This window comes from Hyla sarda, chromosome 7 (genome assembly GCF_029499605.1).
Source record: "Hyla sarda isolate aHylSar1 chromosome 7, aHylSar1.hap1, whole genome shotgun sequence".
Lineage (NCBI taxonomy): Eukaryota > Metazoa > Chordata > Amphibia > Anura > Hylidae > Hyla > Hyla sarda.
Window position 1 is genome coordinate 30,625,755 of NC_079195.1, and position 14,301 is coordinate 30,640,055.

A 14,301-nucleotide genomic window follows, 5' to 3' on the forward strand; every position below is an offset into this window, starting at 1 on the left:
TAGGGATAGGTATAAGGCTATCCCTCATATAAGATAGGTATAAGGCTATCCTTCATATACGATAGAGATAGGCATAAAGCTATCCTTCATATAAGATAGGGATAGGCATAAGGCTATCCTTCATATAAGATAGGGATAGGTACAAGGCTATCCTTCATATAAGATAGGGATAGGTATAAGGCTATCCTTCATATAAGATAGAGATAGGTATAAGGCTATACTTCATATAAGATAGGGATAGGTATAAGGCTATCCTTCATATAAGATAGGTATAAGGCTATCCTTCATATAAGATAGGGATAGGTACAAGACTATCCTTCATATAAGATAGGGATAGGTATAAGGCTATCCTTCATATAAGATAGAGATAGGTATAAGGCTATCCTTCATATAAGATAGGGATAGGCATAAGGCTATACTTCATATAAGATAGGGATAGGTATAAGGCTATCCCTCATATAAGATAGGTATAAGGCTATCCTTCATATAAGATAGGGATAGGTATAAGGCTATCCTTCATATAAGATGGGGATAGGTATAAGGTTATCCTTCATATAAGATAGGTATAAGGCTATCCTTCATATACGATAGGGATAGGCATAAAGCTATCCTTCATATAAGATAGGGATAGGCATAAGGCTATCCTTCATATAAGATAGGGATAGGTACAAGGCTATCCTTCATATAAGATAGGGATAGGTATAAGGCTATCCTTCATATAAGATAGGGATAGGCATAAGGCTATACTTCATATAAGATAGGGATAGGTATAAGGCTATCCCTCATATAAGATAGGTATAAGGCTATCCTTCATATACGATAGGGATAGGCATAAAGCTATCCTTCATATAAGATAGGGATAGGCATAAGGCTATCCTTCATATAAGATAGGGATAGGTACAAGGCTATCCTTCATATAAGATAGGGATAGGTATAAGGCTATCCTTCATATAAGATAGAGATAGGTATAAGGCTATACTTCATATAAGATAGGGATAGGTATAAGGCTATCCTTCATATAAGATAGGGATAGGTATAAGGCTATCCTTCATATAAGATAGAGATAGGTATAAGGCTATCCTTCATATAAGATAGGGATAGGCATAAGGCTATCCTTCATATAAGATAGGGATAGGTATAAGGCTATCCTTCATATAAGATAGGGATAGGTATAAGGCTATCCTTCATATAAGATCAGACCAGGGAGTATCCCTAGTATTCAGAATATTGGGCAGACTAGATGGGCTAAATGGTTCTTAACTGGCGACACATTCTGTATTTCTATGTTTCTACTAAGTGAAAATAGATTGCAGGATGGGCCTAAAGAGATCACAAGGAGAAAATATATTTACTGTTTATTTTCCCATACCTCATATATATACTGTTTATTTTCCCATACCTCATATATATACTGTTTATTTCCCATACCTTATATATATATACTGTTTATTTCCCATACCTCATATATATACTGCTTATTTTCCCATACCTCATATATATACTGTTTATTTTCCCATACCTCATATATATACTGTTTATTTCCCATACCTTATATATATATACTGTTTATTTCCCATACCTCATATATATACTGCTTATTTCCCCATACCTCATATATATACTGTTTATTTCCCATACCTCATATATATACTGTTTATTTTCCCATACCTCATATATATACTGTTTATTTTCCCATACCTCATATATATACTGTTTATTTTCCCATACCTCATATATATACTGTTTATTTTCCCATACCTCATATATATACTGTTTATTTTCCCATACCTCATATATATACTGTTTATTTTCCCATACCTCATATATATATATACTGTTTATTTTCCCATACCTCATATATATACTGTTTATTTTCCCATACCTCATATATATATATACTGTTCATTTTCCCATACCTCATATATATACTGTTCATTTTCCCATACCTCATATATATACTGTTTATTTTCCCATACCTCATATATATATATATACTGTTTATTTTCCCATACCTCATATATATACTGTTTATTTTCCCATACCTCATATATATACTGTTTATTTTCCCATACCTTATATATATACTGTTTATTTTCCCATACCTTATATATATATACTGTTTATTTTCCCATACCTCATATATATATACTGTTTATTTTCCCATACCTCATATATATATACTGCTTATTTTCCCATACCTCATATATATATACTGTTTATTTTCCCATACCTCATATATATATACTGCTTATTTCCCCATACCTTATATATATACTGTTTATTTTCCCATACCTTATATATATACTGCTTATTTCCCCATACATGATATATATATACTGCTTATTTCCCCATACATGATATATATACTGCTTATTTTCCCATACCTCATATATATATATATACTGTTTATTTTCCCATACCTCATATATATATACTGTTTATTTTCCCATACCTCATTTATATACTGTTTATTTTCCCATACCTTATATATATACTGCTTATTTTCCCATACCTTATATATATACTGTTTATTTTTCCATACCTCATATATATATACTGTTTATTTCCCCATACCTTATATATATACTGTTTATTTTTCCATACCTCATATATATATACTGTTTATTTTCCCATACCTCATATATATATACTGCTTATTTCCCCATACCTTATATATATACTGTTTATTTTCCCATACCTTATATATATACTGCTTATTTCCCCATACATGATATATATATACTGCTTATTTCCCCATACATGATATATATACTGCTTATTTTCCCATACCTCATATATATATATACTGTTTATTTTCCCATACCTCATATATATATACTGTTTATTTTCCCATACCTCATATATATATACTGTTTATTTTCCCATACCTCATTTATATACTGTTTATTTTCCCATACCTCATATATATATACTGTTTATTTTCCCATACCTCATTTATATACTGTTTATTTTCCCATACCTCATATATATATACTGTTTATTTTCCCATACCTCATTTATATACTGTTTATTTTCCCATACCTTATATATATACTGCTTATTTTCCCATACCTCATATATATATACTGTTTATTTTCCCATACCTCATATATATACTGTTTATTTTCCCATACCTCATATATATACTGCTTATTTTCCCATACCTCATATATATATACTGTTTATTTCCCCATACCTTATATATATACTGTTTATTTTCCCATACCTCATGTATATATACTGTTTATTTTCCCATACCTCATATATATATACTGCTTATTTCCCCATACCTTATATATATACTGTTTATTTTCCCATACCTTATATATATATATATACTGCTTATTTTCCCATACCTTATATATATACTGCTTATTTTCCCATACCTCATATATATACTGTTTATTTTCCCATACCTTATATATATATATACTGCTTATTTCCCCATACCTTATATATATACTGTTTATTTTCCCATACCTCATGTATATATACTGTTTATTTTCCCATACCTCATATATATATACTGCTTATTTCCCCATACCTTATATATATACTGTTTATTTTCCCATACCTTATATATATATATACTGCTTATTTTCCCATACCTCATATATATACTGTTTATTTTCCCATACCTCATATATATACTGTTTATTTTCCCATACCTTATATATATACTGTTTATTTTCCCATACCTCATATATATATACTGTTTATTTTCCCATACCTCATATATATATACTGTTTATTTCCCCATACCTTATATATATACTGTTTATTTTCCCATACCTCATATATATACTGTTTATTTTCCCCATACCTGATATATATACTGTTTATTTTCCCATACCTCATATATATACTGTTTATTTCCTCATACCTGATATATATATACTGTTTATTTCCCCATACCTGATATATATACTGTTTATTTTCCCATACCTCATATATATATACTGTTTATTTCCTCATACCTGATATATATACTGTTTATTTTCCCATACCTCATATATATATACTGTTTATTTCCTCATACCTGATATATATATACTGTTTATTTTCCCATACCTGATATATATATATATATACTGTTTATTTCCCCATACATGATATATATATATACTGCTTATTTCCCCATACCTGATATATATATACTGTTTATTTTCCCCATACCCTGAATGTTTCCCCCCTTACCTGAGGTCAGGCTCCACACTTTGATGCTACTGTCGGACGATCCACTGCAGACAACATGTTCTCCAATAGGCAGAAGATCTGAGCCTGAGAGTTAAAAAATAAATACGGTAAATAATAATAAAAATATTAAAATCTGTACCTGTTCAGTCCCTGAACCCTGCCCCATGAAATTTAGGTTGAACCTAATGGAGCCTAGCCTTTTTTAAGCTTATCAACCAGTGGCGTACATAGAAGAAAGGGGGGCCCCAAAGTTCTGCTGTTATTTCCCGCTGCTTTCCATGAACCATTGGTCAATACCACCCCCAATAATGTGCTGACAATGCAGTTCCCTGGAGTTCTGCACAGTTTCTTACCAACAGAAAAAGGAATGGAACCAGCGACTATGGGGTCCCCTCTCTCCAAGGGCCCCAGAGCAGCCGCATGGTCCGCCCCTATGGTACATAAAGCTTTTATCTAACTATGAGATTTTCCTGACATCACTTACGTAGCTTGGTTCCATCCACGTAGACCATGACCAGGCAGGTGATTCCTTCTGTGTGGCCACATAATGTCCTGACCTCTGACTGGGAGTGTACATCCCATACACGTACTGAGGTGTCCCAACTGTGCCAAAATGGAGGGCAAAGAAAGATGGCAGAAAAAGAAAAATGGAGGCAAAGGACAGGAGATGAGAACAGACACGCTGACCTGGAGCAAGAGATTGGTCTCGACTTTTAGTCACTATTTCTCAATCAGTGTGCCTTTGGCTGTCCGGGCATGCTGGTAGTTGCAGTCTTGCAACATCTGAAGGTCCACAGTTTGGAGACCTCTACAGCAGAGGTTGCAAAGCTACAATTTTCAGCATGTCCGGACAGATGTTGGCTGTCTGGGCATGCTGGTAGTTATAGTGGTGCAACATTTAACGCCTATAAAGCAGAGGTCTCCAAACACTGAAAATCCAGATGTTGCAAAACTACAACTTCCAGCATGCCCGGACAGCCTTTGGCTGTCCGGGCATGCTGGTAGTTGCAGTTTTGCAACATCTGAAGAACTCTACTCCCAGAGCATTCTGTGAGTTGTAGTTTTGCATCTGGTGGATGCACACTGGTTGGAAAACACTGCTTTAGCTGATATTAAAGGGGTATTCCAGGAAAAAAACTTTTTTTTATATATCAACTGGCTCCAGAAAGTTAAACAGATTTGTAAATTACATCTATTAAAAAATCTTAATCCTTTCAGTAATTATGAGCTTCTGAAGTTAAGGTTGTTCTTTTCTGTCTAAGTGCTCTCTGATGACACCTGTCTCGGGAAACGCCCAGTTTAGTACAAATCCCCATAGCAAACCTCTTCTAAACTGGGCGTTTCCCGAGACACGTGTCATCAGAGAGCACTTAGACAGAAAAGAACAACCTTAACTTCAGAAGCTCTTATAGGGGTACTCCGCCCCTGGCATCTTATCCCCTATCCAAAGGATAGGGGATAAGATGTTAGATCGCCGCAATCCCGCTGCTGGGGACCCCCGGGGGATCACTGCTGCGGCACCGTGTTATCATTACTGCACAGAGCGCTTTCGCTCTGTGCGTAATGACGGGCGATACAGGGGCCGGAGCGGCGTGACGTCATGGCTCCGCCCCTCATGACATCACGGCCCGTCCCCTTAATGCAAGTCTATGGCAGGGGGCGTGACGACCGCCACGCCCCCTTCCCATAGACTTGTATTGACGGGGGCGGGCCGTGACGTCACGAGGGGCGGAGCCATGACGTAACGATTCTCCGGCCCCTGTATTGCCAGTCATTACGTGCAGTGCGATTTTGCTCTGCGCAGTAATGATAGCGGGGTGCTGCAGCGGCGATCCCCGGGGTCCCCAGCAGCTGGACCCCGGCGATCTGACATCTTATCCCCTATCCTTTGGATAGAGGATAAGATGTCTAGGGGCGGAGCACCCTTTTAAGTACCGAAAGGATTAAGATTTTTTTATAGAAGTCATTTACAAATCTGTTTAACTTTCTGGAGCCAGTTGATATATAAAAAAAAGTTTTTTCCTGGAATACCCCTTTAAGTTATATCCTACAGTTCCTGGCTTATGTGTATGTTTAGTACTAGTGTATCCTAAAAAGTACAGAATGTTGCTCCTGCGCACTGTAGTATAGATGCAGCACTGGAGTCTTATCATGTATATTAGGGGAATACTCCAAATCATATATGTTGCTGGTCTATGTGTCAGGGGGGGGGTCACATTTTATCTTCTTCTTTCATGGCTGACATAGATGATCTGCGCGTCTCACCTCCCAGAGATGATGTATGTGTCATGAATGAGGACGCACGTCACTAGATCGCTGTGTCCTTCCAAACTGTGAACAAGGAACTGTGAGTTCTGCAGTGGATATGGATCAGGGTGCAGTGAGGCGGACGCAGAATCTGATAAAGCCATGAAAAAGTTGGGTTAAAACCGGGAGGGATGTGTCAGAGTGGATGAGATAGAGTGAGAATTCATGTCATGAAAAAGAAAAGCCAGAGGGAGTATGGAAATGAATGAAGGAGAATATGGCAAGAAAAGGAGAAAAAGGAAGAGTTACAGATGGCTGAATAAAAATAGCACAATTATTATTAGATTCTAAATTATTACATTGAATTGTAAAATGTTTGCATGTAACAGATTTAAAGAGGTTATCGAGAATAAAAAAAGAAAGTCAAACAGATTTGTAAATTACTTCTATAAAAAAAAATCTTAATCCTTTTAGTACTTATGAGCTGCTGAAGTTGAGTTGTTCTTTTCTGTCTAAGTGCTCCCTGATGACACCTGTCTCGGGAACTGTCCAGAGTCGAAGCAAATCCCCATAGCAAACCTCTTCTACTCTGTGCAGTTCCCGAGACAAGCAGAGATGTCAGCAGAGAGCACTGTTGCCATATAGAAAAGAACAACTCAACTTCAGCAGCTGATAATTATTGGAAGGATTAAGATTTTTTTAATAGAAGTAATTACAAATCTGTTTAACTTTCTGGAGCCAGTTGATATAAAAAAAATAAAAAAAAGTTTTTTTCCTGGAAAACCCCTTTAAGAAAAAATAAATTATTAATCCAGAGACTAGATAGGAGGCAAATTATTAAATATTCAAGTGTATGTGCATACACTTAAAGGGGTATTTTGGAGGGGGGAAAAAATCAAATCAAGTAGTGCCAAAAAGTTTAACAGATTTGTGAATTATTTCTATTTAAAAATCTTAATCCTTCCAGTACTTAATAGCTGCTGTATACTTCAGAGGAAGTTGTGTAGTTCTTACCAGTCGAACCACCGTGCTCTCTGCTGACACCTCTGTCTGTATCAGGACCTGTTTAGAGCAGGAGCAAATCTTCATAGCAAACCTCTCTCAGGACAGTTCCTAACACAGACAGAGGTGGCAGCAGAGAGCGCTGTGGTCAGACTGGAAAGAACAACACAACTTCCTCTGGAGTATACAGCAGCTGATAAGTACTGGAAAGATTAATATTTTTAAATAGAAGTAATTTACAAAATCTGTATAACTTTCTAGCACCAGTTAATTGGAAAACATTTTTTTTCCACCGGAGTACCTTTTTAAAGGGGTACTCCAGTGGGAATTTTTTTTTTTTTTAAATCAACTGGTGCCAGAAAGTTAAACAGATTTGTAAATTACTTCTATTAAAAAAAATCTTAATCGTTCCAGTACTTATTAGCTGCTGAATACTACAGAGGAAATTCTTTTCTTTTTGGAACACAGAGCTCTCTGCTGACATCATGACCACAGTGCTCTCTGCTGACATCTCTGCCCATTTCAAGAACTCTCCAGAGTAGGAGAAAATCCCCATAGCAAACATATGCTGCTCTGGACAGTTCCTAAAATGGACAGAGATGTCAGCAGAGAGCACCGTGGTCATGATGTCAGCAGAGAGCTCTGTGTTCCAAAAAGAAAATAATTCCCTCTGTAGTATTCAGCAGCTAATAAATACTGGAAGGATTAAGATTTTTTTTTTAATAGAAGTAATTTACAAATCTGTTTAACTTTCTGGCACCAATTGATTTAAAAAAAATAAAAAAAATAAAAAAAAAAGGTTTCCATTGGAGTAACCCTTTAAGGACAGTATACCTGTGTTGATGATGGGGTAAATGAATATTCCTATGTGCGATCAGCCCTGTTAAAATTCAACAGCCAATCCTTTTGTTCTCAAGAGACATAAGCAGCTGTAAGTGGGTGCTCTGCCACACTAAGGATCTGAGGAGGTCTGACTGCCGGGGGCTGTGGTAAAACCAGTCATTGGTTCGCCATCTACCACTTTACCAGGCACCGCTCTATACATTTGGTAGCAGGCTGAAAAGGAATAGTTGTAGTACCAGGTAAAGACACTACTAAAACATATGTCACAGTGCTAAGCAAACAATAAAAGGGACGAGGTGCTCATTAGTTTGCTATAGCCCTTCAGTCAGCTGATGGGTGGGGGGTGCCTAGAGAAAGGCCATTAAAGGGGTACTTTAGCAAAAAGGTGGGTTTTTTTTGTTAGCAAGATGCCCAGGTTTTCTGTCTTTACTTACCTCCCAAGCTCCTCCGTTATCGCTACTCCAGTCTCCGATGCGATCCTCTTCCTAGTGCTGGAGTCGATGCGTCACAGTGCCCCTAAGTCAGTGTTTCCCAATCAGGATGCCTCCAGCTGTTGCAAAACTACAACCCCCAGCAGCTCGGACAGCCTTCGGCTGTCCGAGCATGCTGGGGGTTGTAGTTTTGCAACAGCTGGAGGCACCCTGGTCAGGGAAACGCTGCACTAAGTGAGTCACTTGACACAGCCATGTCCAGTCTCAGCCAGTGATTGGCTGAGCAGCAATGTGACATATTGAGCCCAGAGCAGCAATCTTTCTACTGCCACCAGGATCCATGCTTCAAGGTTCCCCAATGAGGCGACCCGAGAAAAGGAGCTGCACACTAGGTGGGGCGAGCACATCAAGGCAATTAAAGGGGTTATCCAGGAAAAAACTTTTATATATATATATATATCAACTGGCTCCAGAAAGTTAGACAGAATTGTAAATTACTTCTATTAAAAAATCTTAATCCTTTCAGTACTTATGAGCTTCTGAAGTTTAGGTTGTTCTTTTCTGTCTAAGTAATCTCTGATGACACGTGTCTCGGGAACCGCCCAGTTTAGAAGAGGTTTACTATGGGGATTTGCTTCTAAACTGGGTGTTTCCCGAGACAGGTGTCATCAGAGAGGATTTAGACAGAAAAGAACAACCTTAACTTCAGAAGCTCATAAGTACTGAAAGGATTAAGATTTTTTAATAGAAGTAATTTACAAATCTGTTTAACTTTCTGGAACCAGTTGATATATAAAAAAAAGTTTTTTCCTGGAATACCCCTTTAATCCATTTCCCCATAGGTAATTAATAGGACACATAAACAATACCTGCCGGGCTTCAGATAGCTACCTCAGGAACTGGCCCACCCAGCATGAAGCAGAGTGTGTTCATGTCTGATGTCAGATTTGGTGGGAGAGAAAAGTGCTGCACAACCCCTTTAAAGGGATACTCCACTGAATTTATTTTATTTTATTCTTTACTCAACTGGTGCCAGAAAGTTAAACAGATTTGTAAATTACTTCTATTGAAAAATCTTAATCCTTCCAGTACTTATCTGCTGCTCTATGCTCCAGAGGAAGTTATTTTCTTTTTGAATTTCCTTTCTGTCTGACCCCAGTGCTCTCTGCTGACACCTCTGTCCATTTTAGGAACTGTCCAGAGAAGGAGAAAATCCCCATAGAAAACCTCTCCTGCTCTGGACAGTTCCTAAAATGGACAGAGGTGTCAGCAGAGAGCACTGTGGTCAGGCAGAAAGGAAATTCAAAAAGAAAAGAACTTCCTGTGGAGCGTAACAGCAGCTGATTAAAAATCTTAATCCTTCCAGTACTTATCAGCTGCTGTTATGCTCCACAGGAAGTTCTTTTCTTTTTGAATTTCCTTTCTGTCTGACCACAGTGCTCTCTGCTGACACATCTGTCCATGTCAGGAACTGTCCAGAGTAGGAGCAAATCCCCATAGCAAACCTCTCCTGCTCTGCACAGTTCTTTAAATGGACAGAGATGTCAGCAGAGAGCACTGTGGTCAGGCAGAAAGGAAATTCAAAAAGAAAAGAACTTCCTGTGGAGCGTAACAGCAGCTGATAAGTACTGGAAGGATTAATATTTTTTTAATAGAAGTAATTTACAAATCTGTTTAACTTTCTGGCAGCAGTTGATTTACAAAAAAAAAGTTTTCCAGTGGAGTACCCCTTTAACTGGGAAGCCGTGGCAACAGCTATCTGCTGGCTGTGGCCATGTAAGTTACATAGAGGACACTTTAAATTGGATGGCGTTCCAATAAACCTAAAATACAGCAACGTTATAAGAGGAGCGGCTGATATCAATCACATATGATGTAATGTCTCTGGAGCTTCGACACTGGAGATATGTGACATAAAGTAGTGACTATGGAGGAGGGGAGGCTTTTGGACGTCCCATCAGTCATCCCTTTGAAGGACACTACAGTCATCCTCTCCCCAGCCTGAAACGTCTGATAACAGAGAGCAGAAGACAATCAATAAACCATTACAGATCTCACGAACACTCAATCAGCTTTTCAGATGGCTGAATGACAAATCTCTCAGGTTATGTGATGACATCTCCAAAACAAGTTTCACCATTGAAAAGAATGAAAAAAGATGAGTGTAGCTTTATTGGTATATTCACCCAGCTTTTCCAGACACAGAAAGAACATGAATTTAACAACTTAAAAGGATATGACGACTGGAGGATTCATATACTGGGGATTTTTTATTATTATTATTATTTCAGACGCAAAAGATCTTTAAATGAATATTTAACAAACCTGTAAGACGTCCTGCGGAGCGCGGTGTCTCATCTGGAAGCGCTGTTCGTGCTTGTGAGGTAGCTTTGTGTTTTTTTCGTTTAGATGCTGTTGCAGGTTGAAGGCTCGGCTGGATGTCTGGGTCTGGCTGGGAAATCGACGCTGCTCTACAAAAGCAAGAGGACATCAGTGAAAGAGCAACGTATGGGAAGAGCTGCATGAGATGTGTATGAGTGTGTACGGATCATAGGAATCCATGAGCTGGGACCATCACCAATCAAACAGAATGGATTCTCAGTGATCTTCCCATGCACCTTTCCCCATTAGCTTTTAAAGGGGTATTCCAGGCAAAAACATTTTTTTATATATATCACCTGGCTCTTTTCTGATGACACCTGTCTCGGGAAACGCCCAGTTTAGTACAAATCCCCATAGCAAACCTCTTCTAAACTGGGCGTTTCCTGAGACAGGTGTCATCAGAAAAGAACAACCTTAACTTCAGAAGCTCATAAGTACTGAAAGGATTAAGATTTTTTAATAGAAGTAATTTACAAATCTGTTTAACTTTCTGGAGCCATTTGATATATATATATACACAAAAGTTTTTTCCTGGATAACCCCTTTAAGATTTTTTAATAGAAGTAATTTACAAATCTGTTTAACTTTCCGGAGCCAGTTGATATATAAAAAAAAAGTTTTGGCCTGGAATACCCCTTTAAGTTTCCCAAGCTTAGTCTTTAGTCAGATCTTAATTTTTATTTCTGTCGGAGGGTGAGAGCAATTTCAGACATAGAACACCAACACGAGGCTCCAATGTACACTATTGTATAGGCATCAAGCGGCTTGCACTGCCTATAGCCTCCATGATAGGAAAATCTATTTACTTTGCAATATTGTTCTTATGTGAGATGCTTTTCTTTGCACTGAAAATAAGTAAACGTGTCGCTATCAGTAGTAAAAACTTCTGACCGGTCAATATTTTTTTTTTTCATTTTTAAATAAATCTTTATTATTTTCCATTGTTCATACACATAAATAAACAAGAAAAAAAATTCAATCCACAAAATGTTCTTATAAATTAGCATATTCATCCCACTTTCCCTGTGTGTGACGGTTTTCTCTGATTTTCACCCCAATATTTATTTTTATCAGCATACAAAATGACTGTTGTCTCAGATTTTTCCCAGGTTGCTGTGGGGCCGAGACCTGACTCACTAGTCAGCTGATGACGGGGAGCCTGTCTGCTTCAATGGGTGGAGCCATCGCTTGGATGGAGAGAGATCAATCTGCAACGAATGCAACAGCTGTAGGCACCCTGATTGAAAACCACAGGTCTTTTGAATGGATGCAGCTCATTTATGTTTCAATGGGTGGGGTGGCTGATGTGTGGGAGGGAGGAAAATGGAATTGTGGGATTTGTAGGCAAAAGAAGAAAACTCAAACAGGAAATACCAGTTCACAAATAGATAGCCACAGTGTTATGGTAATCTCACAACATAGCCATTTAGCCCCAAGACAAGCGCAGATCCTTCCTAAGCATGTCCATTACTGTCTGCCAGGTACTTACTAAAATCACCTTATGGTGGAGAACCCCTTTAAGCTGGCTATACATTTTATATACAACATTCATTTAGCTAATAGCTATCTCTCCCAACCCTCACATGCACTCTTGGTTTGGCAAAGTATGAATATATTCTGAGTAGGCAGAGAGACGTAAACTTTAACACATTAGGTGGTTGGCCAGTTGCCCCGAAATAATAAAGTTTGGCTGATTTTCGCTGAAGGGGTGGCCTTAGGCTTCACTGGAACTTAAAGCATTACATTCTATAGTGTCAGTGTTTTCCAACCAAAGTGCCTCCAGCTGTTGCAAAACTACAACTCGTAGGCTATCCGGACATGCTGGGAGTTCTAGTTTTGAACAGCTGCAGGCACCCTGGTTGGGAAACACTGTACGGTGTGAATAGTTAGTCCATGACACTCTTTCTTCAATAACATGGCATTAAAATATGATCAATAAAAGCTGTCAGTGTGATTACAGCATAGTATATGTAAATGGGGGTCACCATGACTTCACACTACAGCTTCCCCATATTGACAGTAAGGGGAAAGCAGCAGATAGCCACGCATGCCTTGACTGTGTAACACCTAATCCAGTGGTCCCCAAACTGTGGCCCTCCAGATGTTGCAAAACTACAACTCCCAGCATGCCTGGACAGCCAACGGCTGTCCAGGCATGCTGGGAATTGTAGTTTAGCAACATCTGGAGGGCCACAGTTTGGGGACCACTGACCTAATCAAAGGAACAATGGCCCTGATTTACTAAGAGTGTTGTGTAGCTTTCTTTGTGGGTTTTAGTTCCCTATAATTTTTTTTTCACGCTATTAAAGGGGCCAAAACTTTCCAGGCCAAAACTTTTTTTTATATATCAACTGGCTCCGGAAAGTTAAACAGATTTGTAAATTACTTCTATTAAAAAATCTTAATCCTTCCAATAGTTATTAGCTTCTGAAGTTGAGTTGTTGTTTTCTGTCTAACTGCTCTCTGATGACTCACGTCCCAGGAGCTGTGCAGTTCCTACATTCCTATGGGGATATTTTCCCATCATGCACAGCTCCCGGGACGTGACATCATCATTGAGCAGTTAGACAGAAAACTTCAGAAGCTAATGACTATTGGAAGGATTAAGATTTTTTAATAGAAGTAATTTACAAATCTGTTAAACTTTCCGGAGCCAGTTGATATATATATATAAAAAAAGGTTTTGCCTGGAATACCCCTTTAACTAAGGTTTCCCTACATTTTGCACTTTTCTCTACATTTTCCATTTTTTTCCCCACCTGCTCTGATCTTTCGGGTTTTCCTCAGCTGAAATCCACTACATTTTCTGTGGAAACCTAAGTAAATATGTTGTTGGTTTTTTTTTTTGGTGAAAAATTTGGGGACACACCCCCTTTTCTGTGACCACGCAACATTCACGACAGACACCACTCTTTTTCGGGTTTGCTCACAATGCTTCAGAATCTGTTGCGCAACCCGACAAAACATGTCAGGTTTACAATAGTAAATCAGGGCCAATGTCTCCCATACAGCAGACAAGCGCTATTGTCTTCATTGTGTGTCCATCAATCGACAAAACCTGGGTACTTGGGGTTATATCACAACAGGTGTAGAGGAGATATGTTCCACTTTACTGGATGTAAATAGTGAAGTATACCTCCTTCGCTTATCATCATGTTGTTTTTAGGTCAGACTGTCACGAACCAGGATGTAGGCTGTC

The 14,301-nt window shown here is 38.2% G+C and overlaps 1 protein-coding gene across 5 annotated transcripts in view; it reads right to left on the reverse strand.

Annotated features, from left to right (window-relative positions):
• LOC130283471 (uncharacterized WD repeat-containing protein alr3466-like) overlaps positions 1 to 14,301 on the reverse strand; it is a 141,710-nt gene that overhangs the window by 112,460 nt on the left and 14,949 nt on the right. For all 5 annotated transcript variants that reach the window (XM_056533055.1, XM_056533053.1, XM_056533052.1 and 2 more), the window contains exons 4-7: positions 11,046 to 11,191; positions 6,463 to 6,595; positions 4,682 to 4,800; positions 4,198 to 4,281 (exon numbers count right to left, since the gene is read on the reverse strand). In XM_056533055.1, coding sequence (XP_056389030.1) covers positions 4,198 to 4,281; positions 4,682 to 4,800; positions 6,463 to 6,595; positions 11,046 to 11,191 — 482 coding nt within the window. The remainder of the gene's footprint in view (positions 1 to 4,197; positions 4,282 to 4,681; positions 4,801 to 6,462; positions 6,596 to 11,045; positions 11,192 to 14,301) is intronic.